Source organism: Globicephala melas, chromosome X, assembly GCF_963455315.2.
Source record: "Globicephala melas chromosome X, mGloMel1.2, whole genome shotgun sequence".
NCBI classification, from domain to species: domain Eukaryota; kingdom Metazoa; phylum Chordata; class Mammalia; order Artiodactyla; family Delphinidae; genus Globicephala; species Globicephala melas.
In genome coordinates, this window is record NC_083335.1 from 85,516,960 (window position 1) to 85,531,957 (window position 14,998).

At 49.3% G+C, this 14,998-nt stretch overlaps 1 protein-coding gene across 3 annotated transcripts; it reads right to left on the reverse strand.

The window, feature by feature from the left end:
• Positions 1–384: 384 nt before the first annotated feature.
• On the reverse strand, positions 385–10,807 carry ARAF (A-Raf proto-oncogene, serine/threonine kinase). Of its 3 annotated transcripts, none has more exons than XM_060291879.2 (16): positions 10,619–10,807; positions 9,128–9,282; positions 8,885–8,988; positions 8,021–8,123; positions 7,776–7,930; positions 7,565–7,663; positions 6,017–6,173; positions 5,885–5,912; positions 5,660–5,805; positions 5,363–5,565; positions 3,474–3,650; positions 3,325–3,371; positions 2,667–2,785; positions 2,297–2,428; positions 1,166–1,300; positions 385–960 (listed from the first exon to the last, which is right to left on the reverse strand). In XM_060291879.2, the coding sequence occupies exons 2-16, from the start codon at positions 9,221–9,223 to the stop codon at positions 826–828; spliced, it is 1,836 nt and encodes a 611-aa protein (XP_060147862.1). In that variant the 5' UTR covers positions 9,224–9,282; positions 10,619–10,807; the 3' UTR covers positions 385–825. The 3 variants fall into 3 exon arrangements, with proteins under 3 accessions (XP_060147862.1, XP_030705675.1, XP_060147861.1); XM_030849815.2 differs by lacking the exon at positions 10,619–10,807 and adding an exon at positions 10,475–10,608 and having other exon boundaries at positions 6,017–6,158; XM_060291878.1 differs by lacking the exon at positions 10,619–10,807 and adding an exon at positions 10,475–10,608.
• Between the last annotated feature and the right edge of the window lie 4,191 nt (positions 10,808–14,998).

Here is a 14,998-nt window from a genome sequence, read left to right on the forward strand (position 1 = left end):
ACTCAACACACTGGGAGCTCCTCCCACTGCTAGGACCCCTCAGTTCCCCAGGGACCCCTGCCCCACTCTCCTGCCTCTGACAGCTGTCTTAAATATGCAAACTCCACCCATCCTCCCAGAATCCTTTGCACACAGGCCAGTGGTCCCCCACTTCCCCACCTTTGCAGTGATGTCTGTGTCTGTGACTGACGTGGCCTCCTCTCGTGCCGTGCTTGGCATATGTGGTCCTCGTTCATCGTGCCGCCTGTGGTGATGCGTGCAGTGGCGCTGTTTGTGTGGTCCGCACCTCCCCCCAACCTCCAACCCTTGCCTGGACTCACCCTCACCCCTCAGCGGCTCTGAACCCCATGAGAAGAGTCGGGAAGAAAAATAAACAAGCAAAGGCCCAGCAGAATTCTGTGCTTCTTGGTGAAGAAAGAGGGGAGTCCTTGAATGGTGGGAGACAGAGGGGACCCCCCAAATCCACATGGGGTGCTGGGGACCCCAAAATCCAGTGGAAGGCACATCAGGCACAAATTCCAGAGAGGTTCTGAGTGGAATCCCTGCCACAAATCCCAGCCGTTGGAGATGGAGGAGCTCCCGAATTTAGAAGTATCGCCAAAGCCAAGAGGAAACCGAATTATGGAGGAGGCAGGGGTCTCGGTCTTCGAGGGTCCCCCAATTCCAGAGGAACTTGAAAAGTACATGGGCACCCCCTCATCTCCCAGGGCAGGGATGGGGGATCCTGAGGCAGTAACGGGGCAGAGACAGACATTGATTGGTTGGTGGGCAGGGCTCCTTGGCGTGGCAGGTTGAGATTGGCTCCCTGGTGGCTGGGGGTGGGACCTAAGGCACAAGGCGGGCTGCGCTGAGTAGGCAGGCAGGCAACTCATCAGCCTGGGTACGGTGCAAGGAGGGTTCGGAGGCACTCCGCTCAATCTTGGGGAGTGACCGCTGCAGCAGCTCAATCGTGGCCAGGATCTGGGGGCAGGGGCGGGTGAGGAAGGGTGTCCAGATCCGCGTGGGCACCCCGACACCCCCAGACCCCAGCCTAATGGGGAAGCACACACTCACACACATTGTACACCTCGGAGCCTTGAACACAACACAGTTCACATTCACACCTCAGAGTCCTTCTCCTCAGAGGCTCCCTCCCCAGGGTGTCCAGCCCTCCTCCTCGGCCCACCTGGGGGAAGAGGGGCCGCTCCTCCCGCTGGAACTTGAGGCAGTCAGACAGCAGGCGCCTCATGGCCTTGGGGCAGTTGCTGGAGATTTTGCTGAGGTCCGGGGACAGATAGCCACGGCCCACCATAAAGATAATCTGGGAGGGGGGACAGGAATGGGGTGATCTGGGGGTCTGGGCTGGGAAGCCCAGGGAATTCTGGGTCTTGAGGGACCTGGAGGGCTCCTTTTAGGAGAACTGGGGTATTCTGGGTATTGGGGCCCAGGAGATTGTGGGTATCTTGTGGATCTAAAGATTCTGGGTCTCTGAGGACTTAGAAGGATTCTTTGCTTACAAAACAGAAGGATTTAAGCTTGGGGGAAGTCAAGGACTGTAGGTGTCCGGGGCCCAGATGATTATGGGTCCACAGGTTTCTAGGGGGCTTAGGGGCCTAGAAAGTACTGAGTCTGGGGGAAACATGAAGTTCTGCGTCTGGAGGAAGCTAAAGGATTCTAGCTCTCAGTAGTCTGTATTTCTGTAGAGGTCTGGGGCCTACAGGACTATGGGTCCACGTGGTCTGTACGACTGTGAGTGCTCAAGACCCAAAGACTATTGGTACGTGAAGCCTACAGGATCCTGGGTTTCTGAGGGTCTGGGAGATCCCAGGCCTTGAACCTGGAGAAATGTCTGGGGCCTAGAGTACTGTGGATGCAAGGGCCCTGAAGTCTGACAGATACCTAAGGCCTGAATGGTTGTAGGTATCTGTGAGGATTCCAGAAGTACAAAGGGATTGTTTCTGGGAGAAATGGGATTCTGGGCTTTGGGAACTTTGGAGTGTTTGAGTAACCAGGCCAGAGGACTGTGTGTGTCTAGGGATCCAGAGGGCTTCTGGGCTTTTGGGGGCCTAGGGGGATTCTGGGTATAAGGGATTCAGGAGATTCTGGACTTTGAGGACCCAGAGGAGTAGATGTGGGTGAAGGAGGGAATTCTGGGTACGGAAGACCCAGAGGAATCTGGGAATCCTCAGCTCAGAAAACTTGGGGTTTCTGGGGGAAGTGTGGTGTTCTTGGTCTATGCAAAGGTGGAGATCTGAGGTTTGGAGGCTGAGGGGATCCCTTGGCCTGGGAGATAGCAGGTGTAAGGCATGGGGCTCACCTGGTCACGGCTGCCAATGTGGCTGTAAGGCAGCGAGCCGGTCATGAGCTCGTAGAGCACAACCCCATAGGCGTAGACATCCGACTGGAAGCTGTAGGGGTTCGGGTCCTGCATACGGATCACCTCAGCTGCCTTCAGTAGGCCGGACCGGGCAGGAGGAATGTGGAGGTCAGCAAATGACTGGCCCATAGGCCCAGGGCCCACCAGCCACACTGGGTGTAACTCAGAGCCACCCACACGGGGTAAAGCATGAGCAGTCCAGACACCCACACCTCGGCGCGCAGGCATCCCCGGCCCCACTCGGCCTCCCACATCCTAGCCCAGCAGCCCATGTCCCTATATGCCCCCAGTCCAGCCTGGCCCAACTCACCATCCATAGCACAGAGCCCGAGGGCTGCTCCAAAGGCTGGGCCCCACTCCACCGCGTCTTCACTGTGGCCAGGCCGAAGTCCCCGATCTTCACCGTGAGCCCCTCGTGTAGGAAGATGTCCGCCAGGGTCAAGGGCCACTACAGGGACTCCCAATAGCCAGGCTTCTCGCCCTGACTGGGAGGCTCTCGTTGACACCTCCACGCCAGTCATGCCTCTAACCCTGACCAGAAGCCCTGCAATGTCACACAAACTAGCCACAACCTTGACTTGGGTGGGGAGCTCCAATGAATGCCCCCTACACTTGGCCCTCCTGTGACTCCTGACTAGGAAGCTCCTCTAATGGCACCCACACTCACCATGCCTGTGACACTGGTCAGGAGCTCCCCCTAACGCCCTCCACAGCTGCCGCTCCTCAGACCCTGACCAGAGTCCCGAAGAACAGCACCTGAACCAGTCAAAACCCTGACTCCTGACCAAGAGACTCCCATTGAAGGCCCCTCACCAGCCACAGCTCTGGCACCTGGCAAAGGGAAATGCCACATGTGCCCCTCCCTGTTTGCCCCCAGAAAGCCTCCCACAAGAGCCATCCCTCTAAGCTCTCATCCTGTTTGATGCCCCCCACCCAAGCCCAGCCCTCAGAGAGGGACATGTAGATACTGTTAGACTTGAGATCTCGGTGGATGATGTTCTTGGCATGGAGGTAGCTGTTGGGGTACAAGCAGGTGTCAGACTGTCTGGGGGCTACCTCATCTCCCCACCCCCAGATCCCCCAGCCCCCTCCCTAGTCCCCGGGCCAGGACGCTCACTCCATGCCCTGGGCAGTCTGCCGGGCCACATCAATGAGCTGGACCATGTCGAAGCGTGTGTCGGCCACGTGCAGGTGGTGGTAGAGACTGGAGCCCTCGCACCACTGTGTGATGATAGCAAATCCCGGCCGGGTCATGAAGCCCATGAACAGCAAGATGTTGACGTGACGTGTCTTCCTGCAGGCAGGGCAGAAGGTATCAGGGCAGGGAGGGTAAACAGCAACTTCCTGAGCATTGGGAATGGCGCTGTTCACTGCTGCCTTCTGCCATCATTCCCACCCTGGCTTTCAGGAGGCTCAGGGCCAGACTATGGCCAGATTCAATGAAGTTGTGAGACATGTTTGCTGGGCTATGATTCCACGCTGGGCGCTTATGTCCTGGGCTTCCTCATCCATGTCTCCCAACAAAAGCAGGAGGGAGAGATTACCCCTCACCCTCTACTGACCAGGAGTGTCTTAATCATCAATACCTGCCATACCTCTGACCCTGGCCATGACCTGAGCCTGTGACCATTTGAGATGAGAAATGGTCATCAGTGATATATCAACATAATATTGATAAATGCTGGGTAAAAATATCAGTGATGTGTGACTATATCCTGTTAACCATGAGAGGCTTAGAGGTAAAGAGCTTGGGATTTGGACTCAAATTAGATCCTAAGTTCCAATCCAGGCTTCCCTGGGTACTCACTGTACAATCTCAGGGAAGACACTTAACTTCTCTGTGCCTCATTTTCCTCAACTGAAAAACTGTGATAATTCTGTGAGCTACCTGACAGGGGTGTTGGGAGGAATATGTGAGTAAATAACCTGTAAGGTGCTTATTAGAACAGCTGAACACAAGCAAGCACCCTGAAAATATCACTGTCCTTGCTGTTATCACTACTGGGTACCTAGGTTACCTGACAGAAACTCTGTCCTGTATGAATGGAGCCACCCTCATTTAGAAGAAAACTTTCATTCCTTATAGAAGTATTAACTGCAGTTACAATGGTAACTTACACGCAAAGAACATCAACAACGCTCTGCAATTTTGCTCACAGCGCGTTAGTATTCTTCACAGCAGTTAGGTTATAGTTTCAATACGAACACAACGCAAATTCACAGCCCACTCAAATCATTGCCATTTCATAGAGAGGAGCAGAGACTGAAAATTTCCTTACTGTGGCATCCATTATGAGGATGAGTATTAAAATAGCACAAGGAATTATGATAACATCAACTCTGCAACATAATTGTGCCCACTTGTCAGAGGGGAAAGCCCACACTGGCAACCCCAGGAGTGGTAGGAACTAGGGTAGCAAAAAGGGAGCGCCAGGGTTTCTTAGCACAAATGAGTTAATATAGTATGAATGATATATTAGGTAGAGCAACCACAATCATTAATCAAACAATGATTAAATTATGGTTCTGATTATAGTTCTAATACTGTTCTTTAAAGTACAGTATTGTTATAATTAATAACAAGAAGGCAACACAATAAACATATACTAATGATGCAGAACAAGCAGACGAGAGGCAAGGACGCCAGGCTGCCTGGTGATGCAGTTAACTCACATTATGCTATTGATGTAAGTACCACAGTAACACTGGTGATACCCATTTCACAGCAGACAACTGAAAAGACCCACATTTTGGAGGCAGAGCCATTAATTAATATCAGTATTTACACAAACACAAACACCAATGTGACTAGAGGTCCTCCAAACATACCCCTTCCCAGAGGGGAAAGGGGCTTCTCTGATAGAGAAGAAACTTACCATTATGGTTATAACACCACACAAACACAGGGGATGTGCAGGAAGTGCCTTCAGTACGGCCTTTACCCAGAGAGGCACCAAGGCGGTGCCCACCGCCCCTGCCCCCATCCCTGCGCGCGAGCAATCTCACCTGAGCACCTGCATCTCGTTCTTGAAGGCCTGGGCCTGCTCAGCTGTGGGTTGGGCCACCTTGAGCACCTTCACGGCCACATCGCCGTGCCACCGCCCACGAAACACGGTCCCAAACGAGCCCGTCCCGATCCTCTTCAGCAGCTGCACCTCACTGGGTGGCACCTCCCAGTAATAGCCCGAGTCCCGGTACCCCAGATTCTTCTGCGGGCCACAAGGGCGGCATCTCAGGGGCCTGCCCACACCCCTCATCACTCGGCCTGCAGTGCCCCCACCAAAGGTGCCCCCTGGAGCTCACCACTTTCTTCTTGTCATCGGCCAAGGACTTCCGCTCCCGCTGCTCTGACGGGGACTTGGAATGTGGGGACTTCCTCCCCGAGGACATGCTGGCTGGGCTGGGGCTCCCCCGGGGGGTTCCATCGCCACCACCTCTATTCCCGGCAGCTGCAGTTGCGGAGAGGATGTGAGTGGAGCCGGGTGGGGTGGGGTGGGGGACTCAGGGTGCAGGTAGCGGGGGGCTCACCGTCAGTGTTGAAACTCTGGGCAGGGAGCTGGAAGAAGAGGGCTGGGCGTCAGAGAGAGGACATGGAAGACAACAGGAATGGCCCTCCCCTCTGCCCGGTGCTCCCCTGTGACCTCCCGCCTCGACACCAACCTGGATGAGGCCGGAGTCCATGGGGGCCGTGGTGCTGACCATGTGGACGTTGGGGGTGGATGTGGAGCGGATGCGCTGGAGGGGGGCGTTGGCCGGGGCAGGGAAGGGGAAGTGCTTGGGGTCGCGGTGCTGGGTGCAGGAGCTGGCAGGAGAAAGGCTGTGAAATCACTGTCGAGTGAATGAGAAAACCAGTAGAGCTGCCACCACCGCCCATGCCCCGCCCCGTCCTAAGTGTGTGTTTAGCTCACACAGAGTAAACGTCCACTGTCATTACTATTATGCATTTGTTCAAGAAGCATTGACTGAGTGCCTGCCATGTGCCAGATACCACTCTAGGTAGTGGAAATAAAACTGTGGACGAAACAAATAAAGGTTCTACATGCATGCTGATTTGAACTGTACTAAAATTTTAAAATTAAAAAAAAACCAAAGAAACAAAAAACAAATAAAGGTTCTTGCCCTCATGGGGCTGACTGCAGCAGGAAAAAAGAGAAATAAAAAACAAAGAATATTTAATATGTCCAATGGTGACAGGTGCAATAAAGCAAAAACTAAAGCAACATAAGGAGACAGGAAGTGTCCCTGGTGATGTCAGGAAAGGCTTCTCTGAGCAAGTGACATTTGAGCAAAGACTTAAAGGAAGGACAGCAAGCCATGCAGATAGTGGGGGAAGAGCAATATATAATATTGTATAACTATATGTACTATTCAAATATATTATGTATTATATAACATACAGTATGTTATCTATATTAAAATTACAATGCTTTACACATATTATAATAATGTTATATGTTATACATACACATCTGTTATACATGATATATACTAAATATATTATAATGTTACAAAAATATTTCTTAATGGTCCCTTCACTATCCTGAAATGCTATTCATAGATAATTTATTCACATATACCCATAATTAAAAATAATATAATGCTCTAACTTTACTATTTCATACATTACATAAAAATGTTTGATGTTCTACATTATATGAAAATATTATCAACATAACACATAATACAATAGCAAAAATATATCATATAAATATTGACATTATAAAATATAGATATATAAAATGCATATCATATGAACATGATATATTAGAGCAATAATATATTTCAACATTGAAATTGAAAGGGAATTTACGATAAAATAATATGTATTTCAAAGTGGACAGGCTTGAGTATGGTTATAATGGTAGAATTAACTAAGTAGTTAGATGCATATATACAGATATATATTATAATTAATAAGAACTTATCTTATACCAGATCTTGTTCTAAGCATTGGACATGTCTTAACTCATTTAATCCTCACCAGAACCCTATGTGGTCATTATCTGCTCTTTACAGATGAGAAAACTAAGGCCCAGAGAGATCAGGGGAATCACCCAAGGCCCCAGAGCTTCATGCCCTTACTCACACTTGTAGGTGCTAAATAAATGTTCATGGAGTAAACAAATGAATTAAGTATGGCTTGTACTCTACAGAGGCCTCCAGATCTTTTTCTTCTGACAGCAGCCCTTCAGCTAAGGCGTTCCCTACCTGGGACCCTGAGGGGTGAGTGGCTCATTCAGGGGGCGGTTCGAGGGAGCCTCATGCTGTCTGGAGCCTCCGGACAAATCCTGGACACTGTGGTAGAACCTTGAGGGCATTCAGGGTGTAAAGCAAGGGAACATGGGTCAGCTGTCTGTAAGAGCCTTGTGGCTGGGCCTCTGTCCTCCCCATCCCCCTGCCCACCCCAGGCCAGGCTCACTGTCGGCGGTTGGTACTCATGTCAACACAGACTGTGGGGACCTTGGAGGAACAATGCTGGTGGAACTTGTATCCACAGGTTTGGCAGCGGAAGCCATGGAACAGAAACTTAAGGCAGAAGTCACAAAAGGCCAGGCTGAAGAACGTCTTCCGTACCTGCTGTCACAGAGTAGAGAAGACTGAGGCCTGGTCAGGGACCCTCCCGCCACACCCACGGTCTGCCCCCACTTTCTACCCTGCACTCACAAAATTGTGCATGGTCAGGGGGACGTCTTCGAGGACCTCCACAATGAGCTCCTCGCCATCCAGGGGTGCAATGGCTGTGTCCCAGGCGGTGACTGTCTTTCGACTGCAGAAGGCATGGAAGGGAGTGAGTGGGAGGGTGGATGGGGCCATGGGGAAGAAGGGAACCCCCCAAAAGTCCCTCCAAGCTTGCCATCCATGCAATAATAGATGGCATGTTTCATTCTCAGTACAGCAACTCTAGGAACTAGTACTATCCTTGTCCCCATTTTACATATGGGGAAACTGAGGCTCAGGGGGATGAAATGACTTGTCCAGAGCCACAAGGGATTGTAAGTGGCAGGACAGTGCAAAGAGTCCATGCTCTTAGCCACAAGACGAGGAGCAAATGAGACTGAAGAAACAACTAAATCTTAGAAGTCCTGAGCAAGCCCCCAACAAAGCAGCTGGTGAGGCACTGAAATAACAAATAAAAAGCAATGCGTGAATTGAATACAAAAAAGTTAAGGAACTCTAAAACAGAGGAATAAATGGAAGGTCAGCAAGGCCCACACAGCAGACAGAGAACAAGGAAACGGAGGAAGGAGAGGGCTGACAAATTGATAAAACAGTGAAAGATGAAACAGATGAATTCCGGGAGGACATGACGGAGCACGGTGAGGATTTGGGGTGCAAGAAGAAAATGAGCTGCTGACCTTACAGGCCAATAAACTAATGAAGTAATGAGACAAAAGCTGGATGCACTCACGGAGTCACCGAATGAAGGGAAGACTAACGGAGACTGCACAGCAGAGTGGAGAGTCCCATGACTCTGAGGAGGGGCTGGAAGGCTGCGCGCCCAGTTGGAGGTGGCAGTGCCACACTTACCCCTTGATGAGCCGGTAGACCACACAGCAATCCTGATTGAGTCCCCGCACCTTGAGGGCCTTGTCTAATGAGTCGTAAACACTCATGCCATCCCGGACAGTCACCTGTGTGTGTGTAGATGTGAGGAGTCAGCTCTCAGTGGAGTCCCCAGCTGACTCTCCCAGCCCTTGTCACCTTTCTGATCCAAGATTTACAACCGGGTCCATGCCTACCCCTTGCCAGTTTTGCTCCCGTCAGACTCACCACCGTGCGTTGCTTGTTGGGCAGGTACACTTTGACGGTGCCCACCGCCCGGGATGGCTCGGCCCCGTTGGCAGGGGGGCCCCGTGGTGGCTCCATGGAGCCTAGGACTTTGTCAAGACGGGCTAAGGTGGGGCTGGGCAGGTGCCATGGGGCTCCTAGAAGACAGAGGTAAAATTCAGAGGTCCCATAATGATGGTCTGGAAGCAAAGTGGCAGGGGACAAAAATTCAATCTCCCAGCTCCACGTCACCCCTTGTAGCCTAATTTCCACACAGCCCAAGGGATCCAGTTCCTCCTCTGCTCAGCCGCTCCTGTTGTCTGTCTCACACTTAAGTGCCAAGGTCTCGGATTCACTGCGTAGGGCGGGGTGGGGTGGGGGGTAGGACATAGTGAGAGGTACACACACTGTCCCGGAGGGCACAGGAGCACGTAAGTCTCCGTGCTAGGGACTAACGGGGAAGTCAGCACGCACTGCACTGGGGCCTGTCAGGTACGTAATGGACATGAACAGGCTGCCCTGGCTTTCTAATGGAGAAGGGGGTTCAGATGCTGTGGTGTGGGGTGAGTCACAGATAGGGTGATGGGGAACTAACAGAGGATCATCAGATACTGCCCTTAGTTTGAGGGAAATGGGAATTGCACCAAACAGTGTTCGTAAGGGCACTGTGGGCATCCCAAAGCCCTGAACTGTAATGATGGTAGGTTCATGGATACTGTGTTAGGTGGCTAATGGGAGTCACCAGACTATGATGGGGAGTTCATAGAGGCTCAGCAGACACTACGCTGCGGGGAGATGTAACAGGGGTCACTAGGGACTGTAATGGGTAGAAGAGTGGATAACGGGTGTCACCAGACACTGTCATGGGGGAAAGGAGGGTAATGGAGCATCACCAGACATGGTTGAGGTGAGATAAATGGGGGTAAAGCGCGGGTGGGGCGGAGGGCGCTCCAAAATTCTCCCTGACAACTAATGAAAGGGTCGCAGTTATATTACTGGTGATAATGGAAGGAGGCTGGGGAGGGTTAAAGAGGAGGAATGGGGGAATCCTCAAACATTCTCCTAGTGAGCTAGACATTGATCCAGAATAAGAAAAGCGAGAAGTGAGCTTCATCTTCACGCATTCCCCGTTGTCGGTAAGCAAGGGTCATCAGATACCTTAAGGAGGTTAAGAGGGACTGCACATGACAAGACACCACAACCCAAGCCCCATTCGGCCTGACCCCGCCCACCGAGGGCCTTCCAGCTCTGCGCAGGCGCGCTGCCACACGCGACGGGCGAAACCATCCCCCGCAGCCTTGCACCCCTATTCCAGTCTACCCCCCCCCGCGTTGTCGAAGATGGTCTCACCCCGGGTCAAACCACTCCTCCGGTTCCGGGCGGGGGGCATCGGGGCCCAGGCGCAGCCATCCTGGAGCTGAGCTTTCGGTCCCGGCTCCCTACCCGAGCCCAGCAGTCTCTCCAGAAACCTAACCCTGCCGGGCCTGCCCTCACCTGTCACGCCGCTACAGCCGCCGCCGCCTCCATCTTGGGCCTGTCTTCTTGTTTCCTTACAGAGTCCGCCTCCACCGCCCCTCGGGCTTTGGCTATTGGCTCCGGAGGACTCAGCCCTCCATTCTTATTGGATTAGGGTCACGCCTGTCAAGGCAGGACCGGCGGAATGTGGGTCGTGTTCCGCATTAGGAGGGGCTGCCTGAAACGTCAGGGTCCAGGGCAAATTCGCACGTCCTGACTCGCGCAGGCGCAGTCGGGAGGAGACCAGCGTTCCATGGGCTTTAACCCCAATCGTGCCGTAGTGGAATCAAGCAGGGTGTTTTTTTTTGTTTTTTTTTTTTTGGTCACCTGGGGCTGACTTTAGGGATCCCCGAATTTGGGCGGAGGATCCTTAAGCGTCCTTTTTGCTCCAGTGTGACCCAGCGCCCTAAGTACCCATTTGGGATTTTCCTATGTCTCAGTTTTACCGTCTTTGAAATGGGTTAGAATCAGACCAAATATCTGCAAAGTTTTCCAATTCTAAGAGACTGTAGTCATAGCCCTTGATAACAGCGAGTCTCTAGTGTGGCCGTGGCTGTGGCTCTAGGAGTAGCGGCCTGCTGTTTGGGGAGGCTTCCTTTAGGAATGGAGTTGATAAGGATTTTGAAAGACTAATAGTAGAAGGTCAGGGGAAATTGTGGACCTGGAGTAGGGCATAACTCAGGGAAGAGGGTGGAAGTATCGTAGGGTAGACACAAAGTTTTTAAAAGTTGAAGTTTTCCTGGTGTCACAAGTGAAAGAGACTTTCCATCCTCCCTTTTCTTGGAGTATTTCCTTCAGAAAACGTGTAAATTTTTTCTCCGTACCTTCAAGATATATGTAACTCTTAAAAAAAAAAGCTAAATAGGCCTCCTGCCAGTTTTACAACTCAGGAATGTTGTTCTTGAGGGCCTGGGAGCCATCTCTTTGAAATGTAAACGTCAGCAGAGATAGTGCCCTATCTCCACGACCCTAGGAATTTGACCTAGGAGGCTGGTTCCAAGTCGTCACCTGCTTGTCAAAGAGATATGTGTTTTATTCTTCCTTTGCCTAAAGGCAGATAGCTACACCGATTACCAGGGAATTTGAGATGACCTGTGTGTAGTAAATGGTGCTGTCAAGTTCTCTTGAGGGCAAGTTATCATCTGTCTTAAGAACATGTATGCAATGGGTTGTATCTGCCTGGCTATATAAAAGGATGAGGTTTCTTTCCTTCTCTGAAATCTGTTCAGTGAACTGCTTGTGATGCACATCACGAGCTGGTTTAATGCTTATTCGACAATAAAACTATTTCGTTCTTTTCTACCTTTGTTGAGCGAATTCACTGGGTTGGCACAAGATTTTATTTTTAATTATTCCCCAACAGTATGAACGCGGCCTGTTGTGCTTGAAGTGACTACCTTCTCCCATTAGGAGCCTCAGCATTCCTCTGCGATGAAATGGGAAAGATCAGGGAAAGGGCATTATGTGAGGGGATCTCAACATGCTTCAACTTGTATTTACTGAGGACTTTCTCTGTCTATAAGGAGAGAGACAAATGTACAGCTTACTGGGCTGCCATATAACCTCCATTTCCCATCACCCCTCTTCTATTCAGATCTTCATTAAATGGCTAAAATTAAAAAGACTGACAATACCACGTATTCATGAGAATGTGGAGCAACTGGAACTTTCATATGTTGCTACTGGGAGTGTAAAATGTTACACCACTTTGAAAACAGTTTGGCAGCTTCATATAAAGTAAACAGACATATCATGCAATCCAGCAATCTCACTCCTAGGTATTTACTCCAAAAAAAAAAAATAAGAAAACGTATGTCCAATGGTGTGCTGGTAAATGTTTACCAACCAGCTCTCGGGGGGGGGGAGCTCTAATTTGTAGTGATTGTCAACTATGGTGTAAATACTCCCATCATGGCTTATTTCAAACTGTGTACTAATATGACGTCAGAGAACCAGAGTTGAGAAGAGATTTGCAAAATTGGCTCTGGTGAGCCAGCCACAGCATGCTACCGCAATATGTCCACACAAAAAACTTGTGCTCAAATGTTCACATTAGCTTTCTTCATGATAGCAAAAAAACTGGAAACATCCCAGGAGTCCAACAACATAAGAATTGACAAAGAAACACAACAATGGGATCATGGAATACTACTTAGCAAATGAAAGGGACAAACTACTTCATATGTTTGTGAAGTTCATAAGCACAAGGTTGAGTGAAAGAAGCCAGACACAAAATAGAAATACTGTAATTATTCCATTTGTATGAAATTCTAAGCCAGGAAAAATAATCTGTAGTGAAGGAAATCAAACTAGTTGTTGTCTTGGGGGAGAATGACTGGGATGAGCATGAAGGAATTTTGGAGGTTGATTGGGCCGTTCTCTATGCATTTGTCAAGATTCATTGAAGTCTATACTGAAAATGGGCATATTTTATTGTATGTAAAATGTACCCTGATTTTTTAAATGCATGGCAAAAAATGGCTTCAAACGTAATTCTGAATACTTGATTTCTTATGAATTCTTATTGATTAGAGGATTTAAAAAACAAATTATCTATTCTGAAATTGGATCCCTGGACCAGGCATGCCTGTCTCCCAGTGCAGGAGCCCTGGCGGCCACCTTAGCGCCACGTGGGGTAAGGAACAACTCCAGCTGGAGCTCAGTGAGGGGCTCCAAAATGCTCACCAGGAGAAACAATAATTTCATGGATGGGGATAGTGTATTTTAAATTTCAATTCATTTAAATATTATTTAATTTGATTAAAAACTTTAATTTCTAGGCAGTATTTGAAGACAGATTTCTGACTCCTTTGCACAACGTTTATAAAAAGATGAGCAAAATCTCAGGGTAAGCTCACTGCACAGTGCTGTGTGGAGAAGAGGAAGGATGGGGCGGGGGGATGGGGGATTGGGGGGGGGGCGAGGCTCACTCAAAGGCAATCCGTTCTCTCCAAAGACTCATAGACTCACTCAAAACCCATCCCAACTAACACGACTTCAGCCATGTACCTCACAGGTACCTGACAAGCCATGAAGGCCATTAAAGGGATTTGGGTTTTTAATCATCATCATCACATTAAATCATCACATTTAATCATCACATCACATCACATTTAATCACATCATCACATCATCATCACAATCATATCACATCACATCATCACAGAAGCACCATGTATTAAAACAAAAATTAAAACCCAAACTAGCTGATTATGGTTTTCAGACATCACCCTCGAAATTATCCACCTAAAACTTTTAAAAGATTTTAAACTCGTTGTTGATTTTTGTTAGTGTTGATTTTAAATTCTGAGAAACATTCAAAACCTGAAGTGTTCACCGACTGCTGTTGTAAGGCTACCCATTTTACAGCTGAGCAAATTGAGGTTCAGGCTGCCCTTACTGGAGAGAGGTGAGGGAGCCCCAGGAATAAACGTTTGGTTAACAAAAAATGTTGAACAAGGATGAAAGCCAGGGACACCTCCTTAAGGAATCTTGGATCTACCTCAGCAGTCCTGCGTGCCTGAGGCTCCCCTCTGAAACCCGCCACTCCCATTTCCCAAGGCCACTGCTCGCCCCCGTGGCCGCCAGGTTAACGCCACCTCTGAAACCCCATCACCCTGCCTCCCGCTCAGCAACCCATTACAAGAGAGATGACTGCGGGAGGGGACTGCGTATACACATTTTGCTGAGTGACAAACCAAGACTTAGCCGGGAGTCCCACAGTCCTGGCTCAGCGCCCTCAATTATCGGCTCCTCTAGGCCACTGCAGTGGTCTGCAGGGAGTCACTCTGAGCCCAGGTGGTCTTTGGGCCGTCCCAGCCAATGAGAGGTGGTGCAGGCCTGAGACTTGCTGCAAACCAGCTTTAATGTTGCTCTTAGATGAGTGCCAGTGCAACTGTAATTGTTCCATCTAAAGCAGAGTGTAGAAGTTTCCATTTCTGAATATTTCTTGAAGACATTTTTAATATACAACCCAGGGGTCAGAAGTGTGGGAAATTTGCAAGTGAACCGAAACACTACCTGTAACTATTAAAAAGTCTGTCCTACAAGATGCATTGAGTGGTAATTTGAATTTGCTATCCCTGTGATCCAAATGGATGAAAAGCATACCATTAAACCAACAGACAGGGTTCTTTTGTTTTAAATTAATTTTTTTAAGTTCCTTATATGTTAAATATGATACTTCCATGTTTTCATAAAACGCGCGGTTTTGTATATTTTCAGTTTCCAAACTCAAGGACCAGATGAGTTAAAAAAAAAAAAGAAAAAGTCAACTATTTCTCAATAAAGCTGGGGGAAAAAAGAAAAAAAAATTAAACCAAATAACAGGTCCTGTAATTCTGTTATTAAAGTTTACTC